Below are 27,930 nucleotides of genomic sequence, written 5' to 3'. Positions count from 1 at the left end.
TAGCAAATATAGTGGCAGCAAGCTGAAATGTTTGCATAAAGTCCAAAAAAAGCTGTTTCTAGATGGAAATATGGGTGGGGTATATACAGGGGGGAGTAACAAAATAGTTAAAAAGAGTTACTAAGCCATAGTAACAAACAAGCTTTATTAACAAAAACAAAAAAGCACACACACCATCCAAGATGAAACATAAATGGATACATACTTATATGCATGTGTGTCTGTTTAATGACACACTGCATAGAATAATATGTACAAGCCAACATGCTCAAACCAAATCCATTAGGGATGAAAAAAACATTATACAAAATGCTAAAAAGATATTAAAATAATTTATGTGTTAAAATAAAAATATAAAAAAAAATATCTCCTTATATCTCCTTTTAATTGTACAAATACCTATCAAAAATTGAACATTATAAATTAGGACATACCCAATCCCCCTAAGAGACTAAATTATAAATATATATATAAGTCTCCTTTAGGGGCTATATTTTACAGAAAAAACTGCTTTCTCTTAGCTTGTTCACTATCGTTGTAGAAAAAATAGGCAAATTTATATACATAAATGAAATATACGTAATAAAAGACAGAGAAAAAGAAAATAAGAAGCAGAAAGGGAAGGAGTGATTATTCCAAAAAGCACCACATATCAGTGTCTGCATTTAATCCTCCTGGTTGTAAGGTTTTCAATACAATTATCCAATACGTTTCTCGCTGTGCTAGTTTTTTAATAAGATTACCACCCCTCCAATGATTATTTTTTTCTAAACCTACATAGTGGAAATGTTTCCAATTAAATTAGGACATGCATTACAGTGCATGGGGACTGAGTGTTTGTCATATTTTTTTCGGATGTTATTTTTATGTTCTAAGATTAGTGATGTCGCGAACATAAAATATTCGGTTTGCGAACGGCGAACGCGAACTTCCGCAAATGTTCGCGAACGGGCGAACCGCCATAGACTTCAATGGGCAGGCGATTTTTAAAACCCACAGGGACTCTTTCTGGCCACAATAGTGATGGAAAAGTTGTTTCAAGGGGACTAACACCTGGACTGTGGCATGCCGGAGGGGGATCCATGGCAAAACTCCCATGGAAAATTACATAGTTGATGCAGAGTCTGGTTTTAATCCATAAAGGGCATAAATCACCTAACATTCCTAAATTGTTTGGAATAACGTGCTTTAAAACATCAGGTATGATGTTGTATCAATCAGGTAGTGTAAGGGTTCCGCCCGCTTCACAGTGACAGACCAAACTCCCCGTTTAACGCACCGCAAACAACCGCAAACAGTCCATTTGCACAACCGCAAAGTCCCCATTTGCACATGTTTTAGTGCAAACAAGTCTAACTACTAATATAGTTGAAACATGCTACTTTTATTCATGCCAGACAACCATGCAGGCCAGACTAAAAAACATGCCAGGGCCAATCATAGTTAACCACCTCAGATAGTAACATGGCTCCCTCTATATACAGAGTAAACATGGCTCCCTCTATATACAGAGTAACATGGCTTCCCTCTATATACCGTGTAAACATGGCTCCCTCTATATAGTGTGCAGTGTGTGTATAGAGTGTGCAGTGTGTCCATAGTGTATGCAGTGTGTGTATAGTGTATGCAGTGTGTGTATAGTGTATGCAGTGTGTGTATAGTGTGTGTGTATAGTGTGTATGCAGTGTGTGTAGTGCATGTAGTGTGTGCAGTGTGTGTATAGTGTGTGCAGTGTGTGCATAGTGTGTACAGTGTGTGTATAGTGTGTATGAAGTGTGTGTAGTGTGTGTATATTGTGTGCAGTGTGTATGCAGTGTGTGTAGTGTGTGTGCATAGTGTATGCAGTGTGTGTAGTGTGTACAGTGTGTGTGTATATTGTGTGTATAGTGTGTGCAGTGTGTGTATAGTGTGTAAGCAGTGTGTATAGTGTGTATATAGTGTGTATACAGTGTGTGTATAATGTGTATGCAGTGTGTGTGTATAGGGTGTATGCAGTGTGCGTATAGTTAGTGCAGTGTGTGTATAGTGTGCATAGTGTGTGCAGTGTGTATGCAGTGTGTGTAGTGTATATAGTGTATTGAGTGTGTGTGTATAGAGTGTGCAGTGTGTGCATAGTGTATGCAGTGCGTGTATAGTGTGTGCATGGTGTATGCAGTGTGTGTATAGTGTGTATGCAGTGTGTGTAATGCATGTAGTGTGTGGTGTGTGCAGTGTGTGTGGTGTGTGCAGTGTGTATAGTGTGTGCAGTGTGTATAGTGTGTGCAGTGTGTATAGTGTGTGTAGTGTGTGTATATTGTGTGCAGTGTGTATGCAGTGTGTGCATAGTGTGTATAGTGTGTGTGCAGTGTTTGCAGTGTGTGTAGAGTGTATGCAGTGTCTGTAGAGTGTGTAAAGTGTGTGTAGAGTGTATGCAGTGTGTGTAAAGTGTATGCAGTGTGTGTATAGTGTGTGTGCAGTGTGTGCAGTGTATGCATAGTGTGTGTGCAGTGTGTGCAGTGTATGCAGTGTCTGTAGAGTGTGTAGAGTGTCTGTAGAGTGTATGCAGTGTGTGTAGTGTGTATGTTGCGTGGAATAAGTGCTGCCACTTACCTGTCCCTCCCATCCTCCTCGACTGGTGGTCCAGTGGCACAGCATCACTGGGCAGTTTAGAGAGGCCCAGTATTCTCCATGCTCGTTAATAAGACTATCTACCCGAGTTTCCCATCCAGCAGCAGCAGGGTCCTCTGTTCTCGCGATCCGTGAGAGCGTTGCTATGGCAACGTTCTCGCCATCCGCGAGAGCGTTGCTATGGCAACCCACGGATCGCGAGAACAGAGTACCCTGCTGCTGCTGGATGGGAAACTCGGGTAGATAGTCTTATTAACGAGCATGGAGAATACTGGGCCTCTCTAAACAGTAAAATAGTCTTATTAGCGGCCGGTCCCATCACACAAGACACAGGGCGGCATTTCGCCGCCCCTGAGAAAGTTCGCCCCGGGCACCCCCCTAGTGAGTGGTACCCGGGGCGGACCGCCCCCGCCGCCCCCCCCTTAGTATGCCACTGCCTCTATATACAGAGTAACATGGCTCCCTCTATATACAGAGTAACATGGCTTCCCTCTATATACCGTTTAAACATGGCTCCCTCTATATACAGAATAGCATGGCTCCCTCTATATACAGTGTAACATGGCTCCCTCTATATACAGAGTAACATGGCTCCCTCTATAGAAGGTGTAAACATGGCTCCTCTCTATATACAGAGTAACATGGCTTCCCTCTATATACCGTGTAAACATGGCTCCCTCTATATACAGAATAACATGGCTCCCTCTATATACAGAGTAACATGGCTCCTCTCTATATACAGAGTAACATGGCTCCCTTTATATACAGTGTAAACATGGCTCCTCTCTATATACAGAGTAACATGGTTCCCCTCTATATACAGAGTAACATGGCTCCCTCTATATACAGTGTCAACATGGCTCCCTCTATATACAGAGTAACATGGCTCCTGAGCTGCGGGTGGGGGCCCTATAAAAGAATAATGGGGGGGGACCTACTGTCCTCCCACCCGCCCCCACCCCTGAGCGGCGGGTGGGGGTCCTAAGTTACAATAAGAGGGGGGGACCTACTGTCCTCCCACTGGCACCCACCCCTGAGCGGCGGGTGGGGGCCCTAAATGAAAATCCCCTCCTAACCCATCAAAGGTGACTAAAAAACCCGAGAGCAAAAAAAAAAATTAATCCATCTTCACCCATGGAGGGCTCCGCGCAGACTAGGGTATTAACATATACCCTATTGTTACAATTGTTACTTGAAAAGCATGAGGAATGCCGTTGGGGTACCACATGCTCATTTGTTATACCTCCATGCACTACAAAAATAAAGAATTTAAAAAAATAAATAAATAAATACATTTAAAAAAAAATGTATGCAGCTTCCAAATGAATCTAAAATGGATGCTGTCCAGGAGGTGGGAGGGTCTGCTAGGGAGGGTGTGCTGCTGATTGGCTGGAATGTGTCTGCTGACTGTGAGGTACAGGGTCAAAGTTTACTCAATGATGGCGAATAGGGGACGGATCGAATCGCGCATGTGTTCGCCCGCCGTGGCGAATGCGAACACGCTATGTTCGCCAGGAACTATTCGCCAGCGAACCGTTCGGTACATCACTACTCCTCACATTAATCTAGCACATTCATACCATGTTATATTGCAATCAGTATATGTTTCACAGTGTTTTAGTTATATGATATCAATTTCGGCACTTTGTTTACTTTGCTACCAAGCAACCACGCTATCGCGTTTCTCACATCACGTCACATGACTCTCTGCACACTTCCGGGTTAGCACCAATCCGAGGGACACAGGCACTCTTCATTGGTGAGTAAACTTCACATAATTTATATATATTTCTTGTATATAGACTGTTATATTTTGGTCACATTGATCTTGAGAAAGACCCTAAGGGGTCGAAACTTCGATCACTGTATTTTTGTGAACTATGTAATTTTGGAATAAACACAACACGATTACTGCACGGAAAAGACCTGTGAGTGCATCCTTTTTTCTGATATTTATACATATATATATATATATATATATATATATATATGTTAAAAGGCCTGAACTTGTGGAGGCCTGAATTTGTGGGAGGAGTAAGTCCCCTACTTAAACTCCCAGCCCCTACTCACCTCTGCCTTTCAGCTGATTGTTTTGTCCCCATAGCAACCAGCACTTCCTGTCCAGCTTCCCTCCAGAATTTTTTCCTGTTTCCAGCAGTCAGACGTCCTGACCAGTCCTCCGTCCGTTTGAGGCCTTCCACTCGGTTCCCGGTCAAGGTACCCGGTTTTCGGTCACGAGACCGGCACGTTCACGTAAGTTAGGCGTAGGAAATAGCGCCCCGCTATTTCCCGCCGTTCGGGCCTAAAAACGTAGGGGTAGGCTCCCTCTATCATATTCGTACAAATACACGCTTTTTTAACCGATTTCAGTGTTCACGCCAAAACAGACGAACGCTCGGCACTTTATCACTGCTACCGAATCTATTATTTATATACACAGTAATATTATTACGGGCATTCTCTTATTTCCGTTTGGTCACCCAGGACCAATCTATTTCGTACGATTAAAACACAAAAACACCTTGCTCTAAATCCATATTCGGCTAGTTCTTATTCAAATAGGCTACAGTATGCACTAAGTTCTATTTCACGAATTCTACTTTTCTTTACGTATATTCCCTGTTCGGTCATATTGCTACTGATACCTTTTTTGTCAGTTTGGGGATATAATTAGCTTGTTTAAAAATCTGCCTTGTGATTTTCTTTCTATGTTAACCAGTTAATTTGTTTTACTACTTTTTAAAATATCCACGTCTATCAAACGTACGGTTTCTATACACTGTGGCAGGATGGCCAGGCTCGTCACAAACTTCAAATGCAACAGTCAGGATAAAATAGTACTGCAGTTTATTGTCACTTTCCACAATATATACAAGGTTGTGCTCTCCCACAAAATAAAACAAAAAGAAAATAAATCCTACTCCAACTTGGAGACTTACTAAACAACAGTGTTACTAACTATCCAACTGGCCAGCTAATCTAGTTCCCAGTTTTAAACAAAATGAAATACAGCACTTTAAGCAGGTTTCACACAGTACCTTTGTCTCAGGCTTAACTGCCTCCTCTCTCCCAGCTGTTAGACTCTGATGTCTTCAGAGGCTAACCTTTTAAAACCCTAGTGCTGGTTAATTACATTCACCTGGTATATAACATTCAAGGGGTGACTCCCACCAATTAACCCCATCATGCTGGGAATAGAGCACTCCAATCTATTACTAACATAGAAAGCCTCTATGACCTTGCCACAACACATATTTACCTATTAAACACTTCATTTTGTCACATATACTAATAAATACTGTTTATAAACACAATATCCGGCACATAAACGTCTGTACTATTCATTTTCCATATAATCACGCTGTCACATATTTTTGGCTTTACAGACTGCATCGGTTTCTCGCTTTTTCTGCGCTAAAGTTGTTTATTTCAAGGTCTTTTATTACAGGAACAGGTATTGTATTTTATCACTTTGCATTATAAAGCCATAGGCCTAAAATGTTTACATATTGGGTTTTATTACTTACCTCCACACCTGTCGTTAACTATAGAATTTTTCTTCGGTTAACCCTTAGCTCCAGTATTATTCTAGGCTTCCCCCGGTTCTACACAGTTAAACCGTTTCGCATAACGTAATTTCTTTATGTCAAACCAAGGTATAGTTCACAACTCGTTTGTTACTACACCTCATATAAAACCTATCACGGTCTCAAGTTCATTACTACTTTTCCACAGGCTTACGCCCACGGTACGTTAATTCTTTACTATTATTTCTACTCAGACATACGGTCATACAGCCATCAGGCTCCGGAAAACACCAAAACCTGACCCGGTACTCAGCCATACCTTCAGGTACTTACGTCTATACCCAAATACGTCCAATCGTCACCCCAAGGCCTCATCCAGCCTTCTCACAAATATCTATTTCAGCCCAGGATCTCACGTTGCGCCCCTAACAAACAACCTACTCCCAATTCAAATCATACGCCACCACGATACGCATAAATACGTCAACATCTGTCTTAAAGCCTCAGGACTCTTCCTCAAGGACCGCATAAGACGAGACTTACCACACTTATTACCACCAGAAGGTTCCAGATACCATTCGCAAGAAGTCAAGGTTAGTATCTACACAACATTCCAGTCCTCTCACCTTATCCTTAAATATACAATCGAACTGGCTACAGGGTCTAGGCTAATGCCTTAGCGCACCCTATCCGAAAACTCGTCCCAGCGAGGCCTTCCATCCCCCCCCACCTCAACACAGAGGTACGGCCCCACGCCCAAATCATAGTTACAAGCCTCGCATGCCCTACTAGAGGGCGCTAGTCAGGGCCTCACCTGTCACGGCCACACGTTTTGATTTCTCTCTACTGTCACCGAGAGGCCAACATCCCGCCACCACGTCTGTGGCAACTACGTCATAAGCCAAATCATAGGTAGAGCCTCTCACCGCCACTTGGCATTAGCAGGGCCTCACCTATCCAAACATTCAACAGTTAAGTTTTTCGCTTTGGCATCTAGCATTACAGTCCAGTTCTTCCATATACACCACCCCACATACCCCGCCTACTTACCTTACGCCCCTTCTAATATATCTTTCACATAATCATTCCTTTTAGAATGTCCCAAGAACCTATTCCAACCAAAGAATTGACAGAAGAAACTCCATTCACGCCTACCAGACCCGGGTCTCCAGGCGAATCACTCACTCTTTCAACCCCCACGTCCTTGAGAGCATGGACTAGTCCCAAAATTACGGCCGAGCTTAGGCTCAGGGGAATCCCCTTTCCGGCCACAGCTAGGAAGGCTGAACTTTATAGGCTACTTACTCACCAAGCCCCCGAGCCCAGGCCAGGGACTAGCTCTCAAGGACAACCACCAAGCAACAGCACGGCCACCCAGGATACCCTGGCAGAGATCTTGGCCAATCTACAGACCCTCAATAGCAGGCTATCTAAGGTGGAAAGCGCCATCTCCTCCCAAGGTACTACCACGGTAGTCCCAGTCGCTTTCACGGCTGTACCTACTATACCAACATGCCCTCCTATACTCCCCCCTCCAGCACCGGGCACAGCCATTACACCATTTGAGTCACCAGCACACTCCGTCCCTGACTCTATCAGGAAAGAGATCCTAGACGGGAAGAATGTGTGTCTGGTGTCCTTGCTCATAGCCTCACAGGATGTACTTGAGAACAAGGCATTCAATTATGGTGATATCTCTGTGGTGCTCAAGACAAGGGATCCCAGGCTTAATCATCTGGTGGATTATCTCACCACAGGGTTCACTAAAGGGTTTCTCACGGGTATTGTAGCCATTCCCCCAGGTACACTAGAATGCCCTAATCTCCAGTCAGCACGTTTAGACCCAGTCTCCATAGACACTCTCATTGCCTCTGAAATCACCAACGGTTTCATGATCGGCCCCTTCACCTCTTCACCATTCTCCTCCTGGCACACTAACCCCATTGGTATTGCTATTCACAAATATTCTAATAAAAAAAAAAAAAAAAGTCTAATTATTGATTTATCGGCACCGCACTCCTCTTTTGTTCCAAGCATAAACGCACTCATTCCAAATTCTCACTTCAGTACGTAACCATCGACGACGCCATACAGTCCATCATATCATCTGGTAATCGACCCTGGCTTAGCAAAACGGACATCACAAACGCGTTTAAATTACTACCCATGCACCCCTCACTCTGGCACTTACACGGTGTTAAATGGCGAGGGAAATATTACTTCTCTACACGACTCACTTTCGGTTCTCGAAGCAGCCCCAAACTGTTCGACATTTTCGCAGAGTCACTATGCTGGCTGCTTCTGAACGTCACCAGGTGTCACTCCGTTATCCACTACCTCGACGACTTTTTACTAATAGAGCCAGGGTCACCTTCACCCACAGCAATCAGAAGCACTACTGCACTATTTTCCACACTTGGAGTCCCTTTGTCCACAGCCAAAACTATAGGCCCCACAACTAAATTGACCTTTCTGGGGATAGAACTGGACTCGGTTAACCTCAGAGCTAGCCTCCCCCACGACAAACTGTCACGTTTGAGAGGGGAGATGACTTGTTCCTGCGGAATGATGTTTGCACTAGAAAAGAACTTCAGTCCCTTCTCGGATCCCTGAACTTTGCGATGCGCATCATTCCGTAGGGAAGGTCTTTCATATCCAGACTCCTTTGCCTGCTGCACGGAGTTCCGGACTCTGGCACAGTTTCTTTGGACCCCCACGCCAAGGCTGACTTAGCTATGTGGGGGAAGTTTTTGAAGGACTGGAATGGAATCTCCATGTTTATTCCCCCTCTCTCCACCTCTTCACCCATCATCCACACAGACGCAGCAGCCAATACCGGTTTTGCAGCCATTTTTGGGAACCACTGGTTCAGGGGCCATTGGCCCACTGATACGGATGCCTTGCCAGGATTCAGAGAGACCTCAGCACTATTTGAAATTTATCCCATGGTGGCGGCCGCACACACCTGGGGTCATCTCTGGTCTGGCAAGGCAGTCAAATGCTACTCTGATAACTCGGCAGCTTGCGAAATCGTGAACAAAGGGCGATCATCTTCCCTGACCATCATGCGGCTGATTCGCAAGCTGACCTGGTTGGCAGCATCCGGCCAGTTTCACTTAGTTTGTTTTCACATCCCGGGTATTCACAACACGGCCGCTGACGCTCTTTCTCGTTCTCAATTTCTGGCATTTTCTCAGGCACTCCCAACGGCTCACCTACAACCATCCAGGACACCACGGTTCCACGATCTAATCCTGGATTAAGCACACTCTTGAACCACGCTAGAGCACTCACTCACCAAACACGGCTATCACTTACAATAGGGCTCTTAATATATTTAATAAATTCACAGCAGAGTTCGGTTTACAAGGTGACTTCTCTATTCAAACCATGGTGGCTTTTGCCTCTTTTTTCCACCTACACCTTAAACTATCTCACAACACCATTAAACTATATCTCACGGGGGTCCAGCACCACAGCCTCACCTTTTTTTCCTAACACACCTTTCCTGTCTTCATACCCCGTCAAAAAGGTTTTGAAAGGAATATCAAAGGTTTCACCTCCACTCTCTACCATTAGATTACCTATAGATGGGCCTATCTTCAGGTCACTTAGCAATCTCCTTGACACAGCCCCATTCGACATCGGCACAAATACGGTGATCAAATCTGCTTTATATCTCGCTTTCTACGGTTTTCTCAGACCTAGAGAGTTCACCGTAATTTTTCAAGGAGATACGAAGCTAAGACTTAAAATATCACACCTCACTAAAATAGAGGATCACTACCAACTTTCGATCCCTACAACTAAAACCAACCGGTCACTACACCCTACTATAATTCCTCTCTTCCCTACTGATAATGCCTGGTGTCCGGTAAAAGTACTAGACCACCTACGGTCAACTCTGCACGGTCACCTACTGGACTCTCCGCTCTTAACACTACAAGGGCACCCGTTAACCACAGCAAAATTGATGGTTCATATCAGAATTCTGTTATCTAAGCTCGGACACAACCCGATTGCATTCTCTAGGCACTCCTTCCGTATAAGAGCCGCCTCTGCAGCCTCTAGCACTAACACACCGGTCCATATCATCAAGAGACTGGGGCGGTGGAAATCCTCCATATATACTGCATATATTCCACAGCCGGAGAAAGAGCTTCGCCAAGCTTTCAGCAACTTGGTTTTGTAAAAAATGCAATTAAGTGTGTATTTCTCGAATTTATCTTTTTGCCTTCTTTTATTTACAGGCCCACTCGTACGTTGGTTTCGGCACACCACAACCAACTTTGCTCACAGTTACTATCCATTACGTATTTAAATTCCGAGCACAAGTTAAAAGGCCTGAACTTGTGGAGGCCTGAATTTGTGGGAGGAGTAAGTCCCCTACTTAAACTCCCAGCCCCTACTCACCTCTGCCTTTCAGCTGATTGTTCCCACCCACCTACACCCTGTTATAATTACATTCTCCTCGGTGGGCCCTCTTTTATTTACAGGCCCACTCGTACGTTGGTTTCGGCACACCACAACCAACTTTGCTCACAGTTACTATCCATTACGTATTTAAATTCCGAGCACAAATATATATATATATATATATATATATATATATATATATATATATATATATATATATATACGCACACACACACACGCGCACACACACAACGTGTATATTTATCTACTATATTTAAATAATTAAGTGTCTTCATTATAATTCAAGGGACCTGCCTGACAACCCAGGCAGAAAGTCCATTGAATTTAATTTACAATCCCTATATTTAAACCTGTAACTTTCCATAACACCATAAAATCTGTACATGTGGGGTACTTTTGTACTTGTGAGACATCGCTGAATACAAATATGTGTAATTTATTGCAGTAAAAACTAACAAAATTATGATATTAACAATTAAAAGGCCATGCAGGACTTGAAAAATAACAACATTTCTTAATTTCTCAAAGTGTTTTTAATATTATTCATGTTAAATTATGTTTCAGATATAAATATTTCCTATAAAATGAAATCCCTATTTCCCCTGAACAAAATGATATATAAAAGGTGTGAATGTACTTAATATGAAAGAGGTGAATTATGGTTCAACAGACATATAGAACAAATTCCAGGTTTTGTTTAAGTTTTGTTTTGGTCACAACGTGTACATTTGGCTTAGTCCTTAAGGGGTTAACGTTTTAATAACGTTTTAAATTTCCGCACTGTTTTATAAGGTGAATGTGCTGTTTTGGTTGTTTATTCTATGACAATATGGTCAGTTTGAATTTAGTATTTTTTCACAGTTTTTTTGTTTATTTTCTGTTTATCCTGTATATATTATACAATTGCATTAAGGACGAAGGTAATTGTACACGATTTGATCAAAACCTGGAATTTGCGCTATATGTGGTTCAACCATAATTCAACTTTCATATTAAGTGCACCCACACTTATCATATACAATTTTGTTCAGGAGAAACAGGGCTTTAATTTTATATCAAAATATGTATATATGAAACATAATTTTCTATGAATAAAATCTAAAAAAAAAAGTGTGAGAAATTAAGAAATGTTGTTATAAAATTATTCACTCTCGCCTAGATCCAGTGGCGATCAAATAATTCACCCCCCGATCTACACAGGCTCCATCGTCATCCAGAGCAGTGACATGAACAAGTGACATGGACTAGGAGCTGAAAGCCAGGTCCCTAACTTCACAGAGACTTACTCTCTCTTACCACTGGTTCTTGTGATCTTTATTTTTCTCGTTTTTTTTTGTTTGTTTTGACTATGACTATCACGCATACACAGCTGATAACAGCCCCTTAACCCTTTACACACTGCCATACCTTCAACGCCTTAAGCGATTAGCACTCAGGGATCGTCCACCCACCAGACCATTTCCATGCACCCAACGCTCAGCTAAGTCCCCTCCACACACCCCCTCCCTCCCCATCTCGCGTTTTAACACCTAAGTGTTTACTCAGCAGAACACAGCGCAGTAGGGGGTTCATAAACTGACACTACCACTAATCGATACACTTGAATGTTTTCCTGCTGACCCCAGCTTTAGTAAACATAATTGCCTGTCAAGATTTTAAAAAGTCAGTTTTATCTATGTTAGCTCACAAAACGGTTTTCTCTTGTTTAATTTACAAAAATGGACACGATAAGTATGTAAACTATGCAAACCTTGACTTTATGCATGTAACTTGTAACCAATGGCGACTACCTGAATCATATGCCCACAAAAATAAAGAATTAAAAAAAAAACATACAGTTAAGTAGGATCCTCCATCCAGAAAGACCCAATGAGTAATGACTGCCATTGACCTGCGTCCATCATAGGCTCCCATTTAAAGAGAAAGATGTTTTTTCCTTTGATCCAGGTCATACTGCGAAATGGTTGGTGGAGTGTACATTATGGTGAATTATAAAAAACAATTACCTCCACTGTACCAGAAACCACAGCAAATAAATAGAAAATGATTATTTCCCATCTCTAAAAAAATACACCATGACAACAAAAGGTTATTTTGATTGAACCCACTGTCCCTTTAGAGCAAACTCTGGTTACATGAACACAGCCCTTTGCTGTAGTAGATAGACTTGCTGGCTCCCACAGCAGGTGGTCACTTACATGGCAGCATTTAACTTGATTAGTCCACAGAATACATTTCACACCTAACTATACTGTATAGTTTATAGAGCTGCTGCCCCCCCCCCCTTTGTCGACCCACAACTGCATATACAGACACACACACTGCTTTATGTATAATACAGGTACAAAATATAGCGATATCAAGATAGATGGAAATGGCCACAAAAATGGCGCCACAAGCTTGTGGCTTGTGCCAAAAAAAAACAGGCCATCCATCACAATCATCGTAAAGAAGCCTCGCCCGGGAAAAATAACATCCTCTACCTCTACTCATATATATCCTTGGTGGGGATCATTCCACCTAAGCTGATATCATTGAGCATAAGGTGCTCCTAAAATTGTGAGTAATTTTCATACTTTTCCACACACTTTTATTGGTTTGAAACAGTGAGCACTGTATCCTGTTTTTATTCTTTCATATGCTGCTTCCACTGTGAACACACAAAGAGAAAAATTCCAGGTTCATCCCTGAGTGGGGATTATACCACTCAGAGCCTTATCTAAGAGCTGATTGGAGACTCTATCCTTGTGAGTGTATTATTTTTCTTCACATTATAAAGATATTGAACATACTGGGTTGCACTATTGGTTTTTCTTTTCTGCTTATATTTGACATGAGATGCCAATAAAAGAACTCCCTACCTCAATCAAAACCTAATTTATTTGAGCGCCAAGGAGGACTTTTGACTGAACTACACTAAAGCATCACCTCCTCAAAGGCTTATAGAAAAAAGACCATTGTTTTATTCCTCTGGGAATTTTTAAGTATATCCAAGTTATTTTTATCACTATTCGGTTTTACTGTGTATATATATATATATATATATATATATATATATATATATATATATATCCATACTTATTTCTTGTGTTCTACTCATATTTGTATTCAGAGAAGTCTCCCGAGTATAGCAGTACCCCCTTGTAAAGGTTTTATGGTATTTTGGAATGTTACAGGGTTAAATATAGGGCTTGGCAATTAAATTATCTGGACTGTCTGCCTGGGTTGTCAGACAGGTCCTTCAAATTATAATTATAATCACATCATTATGTAAAATTAATGGATAAATATATATATTGAATGTATTTTATATATATATATATATATATATATATATACACATGTATGTATGTGTGTATGTATATATATATGTGTATATATATATATATATACATACACACATACATACATGTGTGTATGTGTGTGTGTATATATATATATATATATATATATATATATATATATATATATATATATATATATATATATATATATATATATACATACATATATACACAGTTGTACTCGAAAGTTTGCATACCCTTGGAGAATTGGTAATATATGTACCATTTAAAAAAAAAATACATGAGTGAGCAGGCAAAACGCATTACTTTTATTTCTTATGGGGTTCATATTTTTTCTTATGGGATTCATATTAGAATAGCACAATTATAAAAACAAAGCATGGCAACAAAGAAAAAAATTAAATGACCCCTGTTCAAAAGTCTTCATACCATTACTTCTTAATACTGTGTATTGCCCCCTTTAGCATCAATGACAGCGTGCAGTCTTTTGTAATAGTTGTTTATGAGGCCCCTAATTCTTGCAGGTGGCATAGCTGCCCATTCATCTTGGCGAAATGTCTCCAGGTCATGCAAAGTCTTTGGTTGTCTTGCATGAACGGCAAGTTTGAGATCTCTCCAGAGTGGCTTGATGATGGCCACTCCAGATGGCCACTCCAGAACCTTAACCTTTTTCTGCAGTAACCATTGGAGGGTTAACTTGGCCTTGTGCTTAGGGACATTGCCATGCTAGAAAGACCAAGAGAATCACATGCACAGCCTTCGTGCAGAAGAATGCAAACTGTCTGCCAGTATTTTCTGATAACATGCTGCATTTATCTTGCCATCAATTATCACAAGATTCCCCGTCCCTTTAGAGTTTGCACACCCCCAAAACATCCGTGATCCACAACCATGCTTCGCAGTGGGAATGGTATTCTTTTCACTATAGGTCTTGCTGACCCCTCTCTAACATAGCAGTTTAGTTATGACCATAAAGCTCTATTTTGGTCTTGTCACTCCAAATTACAGTGCGCCAGAAGCTTTGATATATGTCAAGGTGTTGTTAGGCATATTGTAGCCTGGCTTTTTTGTGGCATTGGTGCAGTAAAGGCTTCTTTCTGGCAACTCAATCATGCAGCTCCTTTTTGTTCAAGTATCATTGTATTGTGCTCCTTTATATCCATTTCCAAATTTATAAAGTCCCATTGCTTGTTACGCAGGTCTCTTGACAGTGCTTTTCTGCTCCCATGACTCAGTATCTAGCCAGCTCAGTGCATCCACGTGAGAGCTAATAAATTAATTGACTATTTATACAGACACTAATTGCAATTTAAAAAGCCAGAGGCATAGAAAATTAAACTTGAATTGCTATTTTAACCAGTGTCTGTCACTTTGTGTGTCTGTAACAAGGCCAAAATTCAAGGGTATGTAAACTTTTGATCAGGGCCATTTGGGTGATTTCTGTTATCATAATGATTTAAAAAGGAGCCAAACAATGATGTAATAATAAATGGTTTCATATGATCACTATCATTCAATAAAATATTTTTTTTTGCATGATCAGTCACATTTTCAAAATCAATGCCAAAATGTTAAAACTTTTTGCCAGGGTATGGAAACTTTTCAACAAAAAAACAAATCTTGCGCTCAAACTCCCAACATTCCTGGGCAGCAGCAATGACCATAGTACACATCAGCCCTAATGCATACAGTAATAACCAAAGATAAAAGTCACCTGCGCTCTTCCCAAATCCCTCTGCATATTTAAACTAATGAAGGTTATTTAGTTTCTCCAATGGCCATGAGAGACTTTAGTCCACCTGCCACATCAAGGCAAACCTCTAAGGTGGGTCCTACACTAACCTTTCACCTTGCTTCCTTGAGCTTCTGGCAAAGATATCTCTAATGAGACAGAAAGAGGTATTTTTTATATACACCCCTACATGCTTATTAACCCCTAATAAGGAACGCATGGGATGGGCGGCAGCATTGTAACATAGCTGTGTGATACAAAAGTGAATAAAAATAAAAAAACAAGCCCTGCACTCAACTGTGTATATATATATACTATACTTTTTTATTTTTTATTTTACTTTTTAAATTTTTATAATATATATATATATATTTTTTTTTTTTTAATTATTATTTTTTTTTATTTATATTTATGTATAGGGTAGATGTGTTTTAAGTGCATATTTACATGTTTTGGAACAAGATATAAGGTTATAATAAAAAAGGTTTACTCTGAAGAAATAAGTATTCACAAAAGATAGCCAATTGGCATATTAATTAGATAGTATACTATTACGATCAGAGTTTTTTAACCCTTATTTAGATCCCATTTTAGTAACCAATTATAATATGTGTGCCAAAGCATGTATATATATACACTAATCTCTGTATAATCAAGAGTTGTCCCTACTCTCTGAATAACCTTATGTATCTATGTATCCCCCACCTCCTTAGGAGTTATTTCTTGGATGGAAATGGAGATGTGGGCACACTTTGTTTTTTGAGCCGGCACAATCCGGATGTGATGTGGCAAGTGTGCGCGCCACATCATAGGAAGGAGAGGTTTGGACGACCAGGAAATGATGAGGCGGGCACACGGCCGCATCACACACTATAATTCAACACTGCCCAAAACAAAGATGACCGCCAGCACTTCGGAAGTGATAAGATGCAGATTTTTGCCGTGCCACTTCATGTAATTGCGGAACAAGAGACACCTGTGAAGCACAACCTTCCCCAAACGAAGGATCTTGATAGGAGAAATCTCAGACTGACCCTCCAGTGGATAGGAAGGAGGGGGACATTTAAACCATCACTTGGAAGAAGCAGGCTACCAACTGAGGAAGCCAATATCGGAGAAACACATTTTGGATTGGAGATCAGGAGAGACTCTAGACAATTATTCAACCTTTGGTATCTTGAAATATTTTATTTATTTTTTATAGATTTTAATTTGTTGAATTGTTAAAATAAAGTACACCAAGTCTCTTAAGTTTCCAGACAGACTTGCTTGTTCCAAGAAGGGAGGTGCCCTTCATAGTGGCACACTTGCTGTTTTATTGAGAGCCCAGTTCATTGGCTCTCACATAGGTTAGCAGAACCTGTACTGCATATTCTGTATATATATTGCCTTTACAATATCACACTAGGGGCTTGCTTCCCACTCTGCTTTATCCCCTTCTCTGAAGTACCTCAGGATTAAAGAAAATAAAAGGTTCGGGTGTGACCTTATGTACCCTTGACGTTGTGACTTGAGCCTATCCTTATTTGGCTCTGTCTCATGTGAGTTCATTCATCATTTAGTACTTACTCAGTAAGTTGTATAATTTAATGCACTATATTGTATTAACTCTATTTTTAGCATCACTATATTCCCCTTAACATAAGGGTAAGTGTTCTCATATATAGCACTACAGCTCTTCTTTCCGTTGCTCTTTTTTTTTTTCTGATGCCAGGAACGGCACTCTGAATCAAGAACTGAACTGAACATGATTGTGCTTGCGAAGATTCTCCTTCATGGCTACTCGGAAATCAGAATTTTGGCTGTTTACTCAAGCAGCCCGGATTCAGCTGAATTGCAGTTTGGCCCGAAATGAGTCTCCAAGTCTACTAATTGTATTATCTGGCTTGGCGTAGTGTTGCCTTTTACAATATGAGCATCAGTTACTTTTTTCTCTTTTCGGCATTAAATTGCAACCCCTAAGTGGTATAAGTGGTTTATTACCAATGTCCCTATATGTGAAAAATATCTCTCAGGTGCATGTAAATTTATATTTTACTTTTTACCAATTTTTTTTTATATATATATATTTTGTTTCGTATCATTTGTTTCTTTACTGGTATTACACAGTGTCTCAAAGGAGAAATATACAGCAAGTAAACAGTATAAACATTATACATTGGTATGCTTAAGCCAGATTCCACAGAGAAGGCAACATTATAGCCATATTATGATACAGAATCTACATTCGTAGGGAAGAGGGAGTGTTATGGCGTCAGAGGTATGGAAATTATAGCCAGGCCTTCCTCTAGTCAATGTATAGATATTCTGGATATGGCGGTTTGGTTACAGTGGATAACTTGGGAAGAAGGTGGATGATAACCGGGAGAAGGAGGGGGTGGGTGAGAGGGGGGGTCTTTTTAACCATTTTTATAATATATTTGTTTGTAGCAACACCCTCTATATTGATTATTTGTTGTTTTTTTTAACCCGTGTGAGTTACTAATTTATTTCAGGTTAAAGCAGCTTTAGTTAAAGGTTAAAGTTTACTTATGTTTAAAGGTTAAAGTTTACTTATGTTTATTTTTAAAGTGCCAATTTTCGATTGTTTTTTATTCTCTTGGCTATTGAGAACTCTGTTATCTTAAGCAATGTTTTTTTGGTTTTTTAATATTTAAATTCAACTTGCATGCTTGCATTATGTTTATGAAATTATCCTTTTTATTGAACAAGGGCAGATTGAACAAGGGCAGATCAAAGCTTTTCACCCTAATAGTACAAATCCCGGTGCATCTGGCCTGGCATTTGTGCTATTAGGTTAACTAGACTTGCTGTTGAGTAGAATGTTGTAGAGCCTTAGTAATGTGAAATATTAAATAATTGTAAATGCCTATACAAATATCTTATTTTAGGCTTTGTGGATTTGAACCATTCTTTGACCCCCGGGGAGACCAGTACATGTACAGGAAGATATTGAAGTGTGACTACGAGTTTACTTCTCCATGGTGGGATGATGTCTCCCTGAATGCCAAGGACTTGGTAAGCTTTAAAATAAAGGTATGCATAACCATGAACAAAATTTAGCTTTCATGGATTTGCTAACAGGTCTTTTTTGAACATTTCAAATGTAATATTTATATTTTATTTTAAATTATATATGGTATATAATGTTATCTTTTTTATAATAGGAAGTACTGAGCTACCTTAATCAACATATCAGTTTTAAATTTTAAGGGTAGAGCAACAGTAAGACAGTGTTCACTGGATAAATCATCAGGAAATGTGTTGGCAGATAACCATTTATCTATACACACCAGATCGCTGCTTCTTTAGTTACTAAGTTTAAAAAGTGAACTAGGCAAAAATGTTTGGATGTTGTGTATCCCGTGAAATGAAATGGTCTACATAAGGAAAGTAATAAAAGAGAGAGGCGGAGCCGACCGAGCTGCTGAATGGCCGCGTTCTAAATCAGCTCCGACCGCGCCAGACACACATCTAACCTGATCGGGCCACTAAGTCACAATGGGTCACCCAAAACGAGCAACATCCTCGCAGCAAGCCTTCAGCAAGACCCCGGCGGGGAAATTGAGCAAAATATTCACCAAATATTTCCGCGACCGGGCGGACAGCAATGCAGGCGCGATAGGCCCCAATATGGCGGCGGACTCATCACCTCCCTGCATGTCTCCCTTCAGCCCGGCAGACTCAGAAATCTCAGGCCCTCTGACAGACGGAGACCTAAGGGACATCCTGCGGAATTTGCCCTCCAAACAGGACATTGCAGGTATGCTGACCCAGCTAGAGGCCTCAGTCCAGGCCAAAATGGATGCATTTAGCACAGAAATTCACCAAGTAACTGACAGGGTAATCACCCTGGAAGAGGATAGAGATACCATGCACACACAAATAAGCTCCTTGCAGGCAGCTGTGGAGCATCAGAACACTTACCTATCCACACTCCATAGGTCTATTGACGACCTGGACAACAGGGGACGCCGCAACAATCTGAGGATCCGGGGTCTCCCAGAAAATGAACAAGAAGATGTCTACCTGACATTAAACAAACTTTTCAACTTAATATTGGGCAAGCCCAGAGACAACCACATTTTACTAGATAGAGCTCACAGGGCACTGAAACCCAGAGGTGTAGCGACTGACAAACCCAGAGGCGTCATCTGCAGACTCCACTATCAGAGAAGACATACTACACACGCTAAAACAGACCTCACAACCTCTACTATTTCATGATGCTCCAATAAACATTTACCCTGATCTCTCATGGCTGACCCTCCAAGCGAGAAGGATCCTACAACCAATAACAGATCAATTGAGATCCAGAAACCTAAGATACCAGTGGGTATTCCCGCTAGCACTAAGTGTCACGTATAAAGGCACTCAGCACACAATACATTCTCATGCAGACATACCACTCTTCACACAGGCTCTCAACTTAACGGACCCTCATATCCAGGACTGGTATGGACCACTGCAAACGCCACTTCCACCTCAACTGCCGCAGAGATCCCGATGGCAATAAACAATCAAGAAAAAGAGAACAGACAGCCAGGACCCGGCGCAACGCTAAACGAATCCCGAATCTGCGCACACAACACGCAATGCAGCCAGCTAGGGCTCTGAAGCCTATCATTTCACCCTCTACTGACACTTCCATGAAACCAGCTGCTGAACGAAGCTTAATCCAGATGGCTCAGGGGACCTGCTGATCCGAACACCTCTAATATGCTGCTAGAGACTTGGTAACACCTCTCGGGGCCACCTTTCCTTCAGGCTCTCAAGACACCTATATGTCCCAGGTGACTGTGTCCATAACCTGCTACGCTTATACCGCTTTATAATGATTTCTACGGGGGTATGATATAGTGCAGCGCTGTTCTAGTAGCCATCCCCTAAAAGCTAATCTTCTGACCAACTACCTTAATTTTACTAATTTCTATGAGGAAGTCACTGTACCGAACAACCTCTCTTATCCTCTCACAGCGCTGGCCATACCCAATAGTGGCATAGTTAGCTGGTATACGGCCCTGAGTTAATGCACCCTTTTCTCCCCCCACTATGCCGACCTGATGACTTAGCTGGCAGCAAATAGTTGTTGCGCATCAATGGGATCCTACCTATTGGCCCGACTACCCATCAACATGTCACCCAAAAAAGAAAAAAAATTATAGAATAACGTTGTTTATTATGTTTCTATAGTCTCCCTTCCAACTATGTCTATCTACTTGATGTGTTGTGGAATATGTATGCAGATGTGTGCTCTGGCGGCAACTGTTGATGACTGATACTCTTTCTGCTCTCCCACGGGAGTCACTGGTTGACCTCAGTTGCCCGAGACCACCTCCGCTCCATATCTAATATTTACATATTAACGTATGATTATTTGACGACTTTTATTGTACTAGGTCGATACGACCTACACCACGGTGTCACGAAAGCCCCAGGTGGCGACATTCCACTCTGGGTCCGACACCAGAGGTTCTCCCCTCAGACTACCGGCCGACGCCTGGTGCTAAGCCTGCGCCTCCCCGTAGTCTCAGGGGATAGTTACTAACTTGTTTTACTTATAGCATACTTGTTTGTATGTAAGTTAATTGTTGTGTTTTTTGCTCCCTCTTCTCAGTAACCAAACCCTCCCCCCCCTCTCCTCTCCAAGGACATTCTTCCCTATAAAAGAACAAATTTTCTTGGCACACCCATAAACATACTCACCTGATGGCTACAGTATGAATAGTCACCCTTAATGTCAAGGGCCTTAATACCCCTGAGAAGCGGTCCATAGCCCTCACAGAGATGCACAAACTATGAGCTGACGTGGTCTTTCTACAAGAGACCCACTTTAAAAAGGACAAAGCACCCACTCTTAAGAGCAGGGTATACCCCTCAGGATTCTTCAGTAACTATTGTGAGGCCAAGGCCAGGGGGGTGGCCATACTCTTCTCAGCACACACACCCTTCACGTACAAGGATCATAAAACTGATGAAGGCAGGCTGCTCCTAGTGAAGGGCCAGATAGGTCAGACTACACTTATGTTTGTTAACTTATATTTACCCAACCGACACCAAGGTAAGGCCCTCAAGAAATACCTCCACATAATTGAACCTTTTATGGAAGGCATGCTAATCATGGGTGGTGATCTAAATATGTCCCTAGACTCTACCCTTGACACGACCTCCCAATCCACACAATATCAGACCGCGGCAAGGAAACGGGTAACGCACCTCCTTGACCGGGCTAGACTGTTTGACTGCTGGAGGACTACACACCCCCAAGGTAGAGACTACTCTTTCTACTCCTCGGCCTCACGCTCATACTCCAGAATAGACATGATGTACCTTCCCCAAGATCACTTACATTTGGCCATCTCTTGCACCTACGACCCAATCACCTGGTCGGATCATGCACCCCTGTCTCTTGCCATTCAAATCCCTACACTCCCATTAACGTCCTTGCATTGGAAGTTCAATTACTTTCTCCTTAATGACCCCACCGTCGTAACACGAGTAGAAACCGCACTCACCAATTACTTCCAAGAGAACACGCTTCCAACCATCTCCCCCATGACCACTTGGGAAGCACACAAATGCGTCATATAGGGGGAATTCCTAGCAATCGCGGCCACTCTCAAAAAACGGAGAACACAACGAATAGACGCGCTCACACGGGAATTAGAATCCTTGAGCACGCCCATACCCGGGACAGCTCTCTAACGACCTACAACACCCTCATAGCCAAACGCACAGAACTGACGCAATTGCTGCAACAACAGGCCAAGAAAAAGCTCTTACATACCAGATACTCATACTATGCAAAGAGGGGCAAATGTGGCAAATTACTCGCCACTACCCTACGACAGTCTAGGCAAAACACGTACATCTCCAAAATCAAGACACAAACCGGCACTTTATCCCACACCCTCCAGACATCATAGAAACCTTTCAACACTTCTACACTAAACTCTACAATCTCAGGGACTTACCCCCCGATACAACAGAAATAACCAGGTTTCTCTCAACTAGGCTAAAAAACACAATCCCCGAAGCCGTTGCCCACTCCATAGATATTCCCATTACCACCGAAGAATTAAACTGTGCAATAAAATCCACACCACTCGGCAAAAGTCCTGGCCCTGACGGCTTAACGGCGAAATACTACAAACGATTCTCCACACTTCTGGCAGAACCATATCTACGGGCATTTAACGCTATCACTCATTCGTCAGCGTCAGCACTAAAAGCTCACATCACACTGCTACCAAAACCAGGTAAAGACCCAACTGAGTGTGGCAGTTACCGCCCAATCTCGCTCATCAATGTAGATTTGAAGATATGCACGAAAATCATAGCCATGCGTCTACAACCTATACTGCACACCTTAGTTCACCCAGATCAATCCGGTTTTGTCCCTAAACGTGAGGCCAAACGTAACACTACTGAATCTCATCCACCTCTCCCAAACCACGCAAAGGCAGAGCCTACTATTATCTATAGATGTTGAAAAAGAGTTTGATAGAGTAGACTGGACAATGTTGACCACCACCCTCCAGGCCATGGGTTTCGGCCCAAATTGGATGAAATGGATGGGAGCCATATACTCTAATCCAACGGCAAAATTGAGAATAAACTGCCAACTTTCTGGTCCAGCACACATTAGGAATGGCACGAGACAGGGGTGCCCTCTCTCCCTCTACTCTTTATCCTCTCTCTTGAACCCCTCCTGCAGGGAGAACGAGACCACAACACCGTTCACGGATTTACAGTTCACCAACAGGAGTTTAAGGTCTTTGCATTTGCGGATGACTTATTATTTCCCATCACCGACCCGCTCACCTCCCTACCACCGCTGTTAGGCGAATTGACGACATATGCCAGACTATCCAACTTTAAGGTCAATTACACAAACAGTGAAATCTTACCCCTCCAACTGGACAGACATACACAAAGTACGCTCACAGCCGCATACTCCTTCACATGGGCTAACAGGTCCATCACTTATTTAGGGGTCCATCTAACCAGGCATCTGAAGCATGCCTATGATCTAAACTTTTTACCACTCCTAACCGAGATATGAAAAGATCTTGTAGGCTGGCAGAGACCCGTTTTTAGCTGCCTCTGTAGGAGCAATATATTGAAGATGAATACATTGCCTAAAGTGTTATACCTCCTACAAATAGTGATGTCGCGAACACTAAATTTTCGGTTTGTTATGGGCAAATGCAAATATTACAAGTTTTAGAATGAAATGTTGTATTTCTTAAACTGTGTACTTTGTCTTTAAGAGATATTGCAAACTGACAAGGTGTTAGAAATGGAACATATTGTTTTTCATAGATGTTTCTTTAAGCAATAACCTCAGTGCATAATATGTTTGCGCCATTTTGTCCCAGACGAATTACAATAACAATAACGCATAAACAAGTTTCAAGGCTATACTACGACTCTTTCAGTACACAATATACTGTGGTAACCCCAAGTTAATGGAACTTCCCCAAATCCGGAATCTCCCACGACTGTGCACTTACGTCTTAGTATAAACAACAGATAAGCTATTCAGACTTTGGGAAGCCATCTTGTCTCTTGAACTTGATGGAAGTTCCCCAGGTCCGGGAGTTTCCCATGACGTGTGCACTTGCTTTTAGTTATGGACTTTTTCATATTTGAACTATGGTGACTCTAAAATGACGACACTTAAGGTATAAATAGGTGTACTTTTAAATGTTAACAGACAGAGGAGAGACTTGGAGACAGACGCTGCTCCATCTTAAAATGACTGAGAGGCTGACATGATGACATGTTCAGAAGGGTATGTTAACCTATTAATGGTATTTGCAAGCATTTAATTTCATCTTATAAACTCTGCTATAATGGATTTGATATGTCTATATTTATATTTTTATATAATAAATATCTAAAAGACAAAATCTATGGCTTCCAAGACAATCCTTATTTTATATTGTATTCTCAATTATTTACATATGTTAAATAGAGGATCTCTTACTAACTATATAACATTATGGCTAAGATATCTGTATGGTTAGCCCTACTAAGTTCTATGCTTTAAGACATTATAGTGGTAAATAAGGGAACCGCCAGCGGTTACAATTGGCGACCACGAAGGGACTTGTACTTGGAAGCGTTAAATAAACAATAACAAATACCTATGTAACCTCTTATACGTAAGAGAAGACACAATACTTTGTCATGGCACAAGTCTTGAAATATCAAGAATCTAATGAGCTATTTGTAGCCCAGACTCAGAGAGAGAGCTTCATCAATAGAGATGATTTTAATGTGAACTTGTACAAGGCACTTTAAGTTCAGGTGCCAGGTACATTGTAATCAGCATACAATGCTGAAATTTTGCGGATCTTAATTAATATCATAAGAGAACAAATATACATATTTGGTAAACTCCCTGATATGCCTAATACACCAGCACAGCATTGCCCAGGATTCGTTCCAGGACAGTGGATTGCAGGCAGGGGGATATGTTCTCTTGGTAGCTGCTTGGTATGCATGCGCAGGAAAAAGATTAATGCAAAATGTTGTCAAAAGAAAAGTGATAAGCCAGAGAGCGATGAAATTTGAAGTCTAATTCCAAGAATGCAAAGAAAATTGCATTATGGCTTAATGAAAATATTCATGCCACATAAGCGACAGACAGACAGGATTTTTAATTATTGCATTACTGCATTCTGGATTCTAATGTCCACTATATAAGAAAAGTTTTATAAAACAGCGATAATTTCCATATTGTCAGTTACGCTAGCTGTTCATTAAAAATCAGGAATTATAACAGCATAACTATTATTGGAGTCTGGAATTTCCAGCCAAGGTTGCGGAGATAGGAGACATGTAAACATTCCAAGGAATTGAGAAGTTGTTGGTTTATATTCCAAATTATGAACAACATTATTACTTACAGCCATAAAGAGAAAAGACATGGCTTTAAATACATTCAGTGCAGTACAATGCAGTACACTGCAGCATATATTTTATATAATATATGATAACTAGCTCATATTTTTTCCTTAACAGAGTTGAAATTATACTACCCTCCTAGAAAAAAAGGGCAACAGGTGGTTATACACCCTTTGCTTCTCTAAATGCTCTGCAAAAATAAATATTTATAAAATGATTAAAAATAATATATATGTAAAATAAATCAGGGCAAAATAAAATTGTAACTATACAGGATCTCTGATAACTTTTAAACTGAAATTATTAAAGGCTTATTTAAATAAAATGTTAAATACATTTACAGCTTTAAATGTGACCAAAATATACTAAATGATGTGTTAAGCAGCCAGCCCAATTCACTAGAATAGCATAAGTATTCTACTATTTAAAGTGCACAATTCCTGCACATAATGACTTTGCTTACTCAGGTACAGTCTTTAGTCTATTGCAATGGCGGACGGATTAAAGTCCACCAATTTTAAAAGGGAAAGCTTACTTAAATAAGTGGTACTATCCCACTGTACCTGTAGTGCTAGCAGTAAGGAAATTAGAACAATGATATTGTACTACTGACTGTAATCAGATCAGACACATGTATCTCAGTAAATTTCATAAACTAGGTTTTCATAAAATAAAATAAAATAAATACACCAATGTTGTTTATAAATAAATGTACATAGACCAGGTAATAAGAGCATTTACATGCATTCAGCAGCCTGCTCTCTCAGAGCCAGAAACGGATTTATAAAAAAATAAAAATAAAGAATAGGTTTAAAAAAAGTCCACAGTCAACCACACATGATGGGTGCAATAATTGCTTCTTTAAAAGCTATATGCTGCCGCAATTGTGTATATAAATACAGATTAGGGCACAGTGTAGAAATAAAAATACAGTTTCAAATCTCATATATGGAGATTCAGTTCCACCACATATTGGTGTATCTTGCAATAATTCCAGTGGTAGATAGTGCTAATACTGAAGGAGGCTAATTTTAATAATAATAATAATAATAATGAGTTGTAGGAGCATTGTAAATATAATAATGCAAAATTAGTTTGATATTGCAAAGCCTGCAATATTCTAAACAGACATTAACAATTAAGAAAATAGAAAAATCATAATGCATAAAGAAGAATGCATAAAAAATGCAGTGTCAATTAAAGTGATAATGCTCTGATATAGTAAATTCCATTGAATATCACATATCATATATGCTATATGAAAAGTATAATTAAAGTGACTTTACTGTCCAAAGCCCCCTCACATCTATTTTATAGAATCTATACTTTTCTGTGGTCACCTCCAAAGAAGCCTCTGAAACTGGGGTGCTCATCCTAAAAGGAATCAGATTTCACACCAAAAAATAAAATAAAAAAAATGTATAATAATAGAAGAGGTATTGTGGGAATATCCAGAACATTTTTGTATATAATCTTAATTTGCAGATATTTTATGCCTTAAAGACATATAAATGATATTTAATGAAATATGCAGGTATCTTTTTAAAAATTTAAGCAATGTTAAAAAATAAAATAAATAATAATAATAAAAAATATATATATTTTACCACAATATAAACAGCTTTGTTAAACAGATTTAAGTACAAGTACTTATGTCAAGAAATATACCGAATCCATTTACAACAGGCAGGTTTAGCATAAATGAAAAGTGGGGGATTTATTATTGCCCGAGAAATCTCTGAACATATTCAGAATTTTTGAGAGCAGCAAGTACAGATCGCAGATTGCAATGGACACCATTACAATATTGCTTTGCCAATTGAGGTCAGAGCTTTAAAGAATAAATAAATAAATGTTCTATAGCTCGCTAGACCACTGGCTTTTAATGAACAGTTTGCACAACACTCATAAAATAGTTTGTAATACTGCACAGTATAGCTGTGACAACATGATATACAGGGTAAAAATGCTATTTCACTGTTTAATAGACTTACCCAGTATTTAAAGAAGACATGTTTCTTGCAAAGTCATCGGGACTTTGAGGGAGTTTCTAACTATGTTTAATTAAATAATTAATTTACTAAAGAAAAGAAAAAAAGGTTTTGTTTTTTTCCCCTGCAAGTGAATATTCAGCGCAAGGTCATTTTGTGTTCACAGACTATTCGGATTTTAAAAAAGCTGTTCTTTATCTCACGCTACGAACGGCCTTGTAATTCCTATGCACACTAAAAGTTGGCTTTTAAATGTTATTGTTTTAACTTTAATATTTCATAGTTAATACAGAGGATAAAGTAATTTAGAGAAAGTATATTGAAAGTATATTAATTGATAGGATTTAATTTATCTATTTTGGTCCACTGATCTCGAGTCTCAGTCTGGTGTTCAAATAGTTTTTCTTACGCTACGT

The 27,930-nt window shown here is 40.3% G+C and overlaps 1 protein-coding gene across 2 annotated transcripts in view; it reads left to right on the top strand.

The window, feature by feature from the left end:
• LOC134611553 (calcium/calmodulin-dependent protein kinase type IV-like) overlaps positions 1 to 27,930 on the top strand; it is a 131,261-nt gene that overhangs the window by 85,378 nt on the left and 17,953 nt on the right. The window contains exon 10 of one of the 2 annotated variants that reach the window (XM_063455537.1): positions 18,500 to 18,626. In XM_063455537.1, coding sequence (XP_063311607.1) covers positions 18,500 to 18,626 — 127 coding nt within the window. Of the gene's footprint in view, positions 1 to 18,499; positions 18,645 to 27,930 lie in introns of both variants that reach the window. The other variant, XM_063455536.1, reaches the window with a different exon arrangement.

Source organism: Pelobates fuscus, chromosome 5 (genome assembly GCF_036172605.1).
Source record: "Pelobates fuscus isolate aPelFus1 chromosome 5, aPelFus1.pri, whole genome shotgun sequence".
Classification (NCBI taxonomy): domain Eukaryota; kingdom Metazoa; phylum Chordata; class Amphibia; order Anura; family Pelobatidae; genus Pelobates; species Pelobates fuscus.
The sequence above is the reverse complement of the archived record's forward strand: the minus strand, read 5'-3'. Positions and strand labels throughout refer to the sequence as shown.